Source organism: Chiloscyllium plagiosum, chromosome 18 (genome assembly GCF_004010195.1).
Source record: "Chiloscyllium plagiosum isolate BGI_BamShark_2017 chromosome 18, ASM401019v2, whole genome shotgun sequence".
Classification (NCBI taxonomy): Eukaryota; Metazoa; Chordata; class Chondrichthyes; order Orectolobiformes; family Hemiscylliidae; genus Chiloscyllium; species Chiloscyllium plagiosum.
This window is the reverse complement of record NC_057727.1, coordinates 732,964-739,002: the sequence shown is the minus strand read 5'-3', so window position 1 is coordinate 739,002 and position 6,039 is coordinate 732,964. Positions and strand designations below refer to the sequence as shown.

Genomic DNA, 6,039 nt, shown 5'->3' with positions numbered 1-6,039 from the left:
TTCAATCTGGATCACTGAGGACAAATTTTCTGGTCTTTCTGCTCTAGATGTGGACATCACAGGCAAGTCCAAAAGCTGATTTGTTCATCCCTTATTGCTGTTGTGGTGGTGATGCTGAGCATGCATTTTGAATTACTGTGGACTGTGTGGTGAAAGGGTTCTTCAGTGATGTTAGATTCCTCAGAATTTTGACTCAGTGATGAAAAAATAGCCAATATACATTGTTCTGTGCATGCCCAAATTTATGACCTGTGCTCCTGAACAGCAGCAAGTGTTTAGCTGAAACATGTTCTATCACAATATCTCCCACATTACATGTAACTGCAAGTCCTGTCCCAATTCTAATCACAAGCTGCATTACTGGAGGATGTACAAGTGGAAATGGGAGAATCAAAGAATTTTGGAGATGCTCAGATGAGTCCAGCGACTAATTCCCAGAATTTCCCATAGAGCTGGATAGGGAGAGGTTTGTGGCACTGTCTACCTCCCATCATCTGTACAGAGAACCAGCCAAAGAGCAAAAGAAAAAATGGGAAGTGTTACGACATGGGGTACACCCCTCTGCTAATTTACACCAGCAACACAAATGATTCACCCCATGTTGTAATCTATTAAAATTCGAGAGGCAAAGAACTATCCCAGAAGTCAGTATTTGAAGTAAAAATTAATAAATTTATTCTTTAAGTCCAACTGAGCATATTAAAACCAACAACTATTTACAACTCATTTCTCTTAAACCTATCTTTTACCTCCCACTCTACAACACTAGTTCGATTTAAAAAATCCTGAATAAGATTTACAAAAAAAGAATCACGTTTCAAAACTAGCCAGTTTTGCCGAATCCCCTTAGATTCTCCCCAGGTCAGTTTCGATGCTCTGCTGTGCAAACTCCTTCCACAGACAGGTATCTCTCAGAGAGCTCTTGAGCTAACAGCCTGCATGGGTTAGTCTTTTGGCAGTTCTCTCTCTAGATGTTCAAAATGTCCCGTTTTATACCCCAAAACATTGGATCATTTCATTGGTTTTAATATTACCAAAATACTAAATTCAAATTTGTTTCGATTCTGGTATCTTGGGCATAATTTAAACTGGCCGAAATTGAATTTGTTTTTGTCTTATGGCAACCCATCTGCTGCTAACTGTTTTGACCAAGTGTTCCATTGTTACCTTGTTCAGAACACTTTGTGCTGTGTCCAGCATGCCTTGTTGGTTTTCAGCTCTCTTAAAGGTACAGGACCTCTACACCTTCATAACAGAAGAAAGATAAGAATATGCCTGAAATTGTCATATACAGCACAGGTTATCTGAGAAACGGGATGAAATATTTCAAAGCGTAGTGGATTCGCTTCTGAGGTTGATTTTGTGTTTTTTTCTTTGCAGTTCACTGGCCAGTGTCATTGCCGCCCTGGGTTTGGGGGTCAGTTTTGCACAGACTGCCAGGAGAATTACTGGGGCAATCCCAATGTGCAGTGTCGAGGTGAGCAGATGTTTCTTTTCTTTCCCTCTACAGAGAATGTTCTCTTCACTCACAGGGCACGGGCTACAATTCGGAAATTGTAGACAGTTAAAATGGTGTCAGCTGAAGACTCAAATCTTGATCTCACAATCAAGTTGTACCTAAACTAGAGGGGCACTAATATCCTTGCAGGGAGATTTGCTATTGCCACGAGGGAGGCTTTAAACTAGTGAGGCAAGAGGATGGGAACCAAAGTAGTAGGTCATCATGGAGGTAAAAACAATGACTGCAGATGCTGGAAACCAGATTCTGGATTAGTGGTGCTGGAAGAGCACAGCAATTCAGGCAGCATCCGAGGACAGGCGGGCTTTTGCCCGAAACGTCGATTTTGCCTGTCCTCGGATGCTGCCTGAATTGCTGTGCTCTTCCAGCACCACTAATCCAGAAGATAGTAGGTCATCATGTAGAGTGTCTGTAGAGAAGAAAGGGGCTAAATCAAGTCTAGCACGAAGAACAGGCAGGACTAGATTAATGAACATAGCAGGACTAGCAGGCTGAAGTGCATTTATTTTAATACAAGGTAATAAAGACAGATCACGTTAGAGGCTGAATTAGTACTAGGGACTATGATTACAGAAACCTGGTTGAGAGAAAGGCAGGTCTAGCAACTCAACTTTTAGATGATTCAGTGATAGAGAGGGATGTGAAAGGGCTGGATGGGATAGCATTACTGATTGCGGAGAATGTCACAGCTGTACTGAGAAAGGACACCTTGGAGGGCTCATCCAGCAAGACAATATAGGTAGTATTTTCAAAAAAGAAAGGTGCAATCACTATAATGGGAGTTATACCACAGGCCTCCCAATAGATATGTAAACAGATCATGGAAAGATGGAAATTCAACAGGGTTATAATAGTAGGTGATTTTAATTTTCCCAATCTTCACTGGGGCTCCCTTAGTGCCAGAGGCTTAGATGGGGCAGAATTTGTAGGTGCATCCAGGATGGATTCTTGAAACAATATGTAGATAATCCAACTAGGGAAAGGACCATATTAGACCTCGTTATCGGCGAATGAGCTTGGCCAGGTGATTGAAGCTTCAGTGAGGGAGCATTTTGGGAAGAGTGATCATAATTCTGTTAGTTTTAAGATAGTTGTGGAAAAAGGATAAGACTTGCCCTCGGGTGAAAGTGCAAACTGGGAGAAGGCTATTACAACAGTATTAGACAGAACTGGAGAAATTGGATTGAGGGAAGCTGTTTCAAGGTAAATCCACATCTGACATTTGGGAGTCTTTTAAATGCCAGCTGACCACTGTTCAAGACCAGCATGTTCCTGTGAGGATGAAAGATGACGATGGAAAGATTCGGGAACCTTGGATGATGAGAGATGTTATGAGTTTAATTAAAAAGAGAAAGGAACAATTTGTCAGGTTTAGGAAACAGAGGTCCAACAAGGCCCTTGAGGAGTATAAAAGAAGCAGGAAAGAACTTACAAACGGTAGTGGGGGAACAGTACAGAGTAAGCTTTATTTTCACTTTAAAAGAGTAGAGAAAGCTTTACTCTGTAGCTAACCCTGTGCTGTCCCTGTCATGGGAATGTTTGATGGACACAGAGTAGATAGAGCTTTACTTGCACTTTAAAATGAGAGTAATAAGTAAGAGTAAGTAAGAAAGTAAGAATAATTGAGTTTTAATAGTTGGGGATTTTAATTTTCCAAACAATGACTGGGACTGCCATGGTGTTCAAGGCTTGGACGGTGAAGATTTAGTTGAATGTGTTCAAGAAAATTGTCTTTATCAATATGTAAATGTACATACTAGAGATGGATCAAACCTTGGCCTTTTCTTGGGAAACAAGGCAGGACAAGTAATTGAAGTGTTAGTAGGGGAAGACTTTGGGACGAGTAATCAGAATTCTATTAGTGTTAAAATAGTTATGGAAAAGGATAAACCTTCCATAAAGTTAAATTCCTTAAATGGAGTAAGGCAAATTTTAATGGTATGAGACAAGAACTTTCAAATATCGATTGGAGTAGACTGTTCACAGATGACTGACAAGTGGGAGGCTTTCAAAATGTGATAACAAGAATTCAGAGGCATTATGTTCCTGTTAGAGTGAAGGGTAGGGCTGGTAAGAGTAGGGACAATAGATAAATAAAGATACTGAGGTTCTAGTCAAGAATAAGAAAGAATCATATATTAGATATAAAAAACTGGTTTCAAATGAATCTCTTGAAGAGTGTAAAAAGTGTCGGGGCATTCTTAAGAGTGAAAACTTCTTAAGAGCAAAGAGAGGATGTGATAGCAGATACAGTTAAGGATAATCCAAAGAGATTCTACAAGTACATTAAGAGCAAAACAGCAATTGGAAAGAGAATAGGGCTCCTTTAAGATCAACAAGGTCAGCTATGTGTGGAACCATAGGAGATGGGACAGATACAAAATTAATATTTTGCATTAGTTTTTACTGTGTAGAAAAAAAATGAAAGTAGAGAACTCGGGGAAATAAATAGTGATGTTTTGAAAACAGTTCCTAATGAAAAAAAGGAAGTGCTGGAGATAGAGTCATCGAGTCATAGAGATGTACAGCATGGAAACAGACCCTTCGGTCCAACCTGTCCGTGCTGACCAGATATCCCAACCCAATCTAGTCCCACCTGCCAGCACCCAGCCCATATCCCTCCAAACCCTTCCTATTCATATACCCTCCAAATGCCTTTTAAATGTTGCAATTGTACCAGCCTCCTCTGGGAGCTCATTCCATACACATACCACCCTCTATGTGAAAAAGTTGCCCCACAGGTCTCTTTTATATCTTTCCCCTCTCACCCCAAACCTATAACTTCTAGTTCTGGACTCCCCAACCCCGGAGAAAAGACTTTGTCCATTTATCCTATCCATGCCCCTTATAATTTTATAAACCTCTATAAAGTCAACCCTCAGCTTCCGACACTCCAGGGAAAACAGCCCCAGCCTGTTTAGCCTCTCCCTATAGCTCAAATCCTCCAACCCTGGCAACATCCTTGTAAATCTTTTCTGAACCCTTTCAAGTTTCACAACATCTTTCCGCTAGGAAGGAGTCCAGAATTGCACGCAATATTCCAACAATGGACTAACCAATGTCCTGTACAGACGCAACATGACCTCCCAACTCCTGTACTCAATACTCTGACCAATAAAGGAAAGCATACCAAACACCCTCTTCACTATCCTATCTACCTGCGACTCCACTTTCAAGGAGCTATGAACCTGCACTCCAAGGTCTCTTAGTTCAGTAACATTCCCTAGGACTAGAACACATGAAGGTGGATAAATCTCCAGGACCTGATCAATGGTAACCCAGGATGTTGTGGGAAGGTAGGGAAGAAATTGTGGGATCCCGAGCAGAAATATTTGTATCATCTATAACTATGGGTGAAGCACCAGAGAATTGGAGGGTGACTAACTTTGTGCCTTTATTTAAGAAAGGGTGTAGGGAGAAGCATGGGAACTACAGATCTGTCAGCCTGACATTGGCAATAGGTATGTTATTGGTCAGCTATTGATGAAGAGATCCAGCATCACCTCCAGTGAGCTAGCGCAGCCTTCGTTAGTCTGAGTAAAAGGGTGTTTGAGAGCAACAACATCAGATCCGACACCAAGGTCATGGGTTACATAGCTTTGGTGGGTTCCCGCTCTTCTATATGGCTCTGAGACCTGGACTGTCTACAGCAGGGACATAGAACATAGAACATAGAAGAATACAGCGCAGTACAGGCCCTTTGGCCCTCGATGTTGCGCCGATCCAAGCCCACCTAACCTACACTAGCCCACTATCCTCCATATGCCTATCCAATGCCCGCTTAAATGCCCATAATGAGGGAGAGTCCACCACTGCTACTGGCAGGGCATTCCATGAACTCACGACTTGCTGAGTAAAGAACCTACCCCTAACATCTGTCCTATACCTACCCCCCCTTAATTTAAAGCTATGCTCCCTTGTAATAGCTGACTCCATACGTGGAAAAAGGTTCTCACTGTCGACCCTATCGAAACACCTAATCACCTTGTACACCTCTATCAAGTCACCCTTAAACCTTCTTTCCTCCAATGAAAACAACCCCAAGTGCCTCAGCCTTTCCTCATATGATCTTTCTACCATAACATCCTGGTAAACCTCCTCCGCACCCGTTCCAGTGCCTCCACATCCTTCCTATAGTATGGCGACCAAAACTGCACACAATACTCCAGATGCGGCCGCACCAGAGTCTTATACAACTGCAACATGACCTCAGGACTCCGGAACTCAATTCCTCTGCCAATAAAAGCCAGTACGCCATATGACTTCTTCACCACACTACTTACCTGGGTGGCAACTTTCAAAGATCTGTGTACATGGACACCAAGATCCCTCTGCTCATCCACACTACCAAGTATCCGACCATTAGCCCAGTACCCCATCTTTTTGTTACTCTTACCAAAGTGAATCACCTCACACTTAGCTACATTGAACTCCATTTGCCACCTTTCTGCCCAGCTCTGCAACTTATCTATATCCCGCTGTAACCTGACACATCCTTCCTCACTGCCAACAACTCCACC

At 42.2% G+C, this 6,039-nt stretch overlaps 1 protein-coding gene across 1 annotated transcript in view; it reads left to right on the top strand.

The window, feature by feature from the left end:
* Positions 1-6,039, top strand: part of lamb2 (laminin, beta 2 (laminin S)) — a 167,856-nt gene that overhangs the window by 127,443 nt on the left and 34,374 nt on the right. Inside the window, exons 21-22 of the mRNA XM_043708610.1 lie at positions 1,177-1,228; positions 1,381-1,477. Of these exons, the coding sequence (XP_043564545.1) occupies positions 1,177-1,228; positions 1,381-1,477 (149 nt within the window). The remainder of the gene's footprint in view (positions 1-1,176; positions 1,229-1,380; positions 1,478-6,039) is intronic.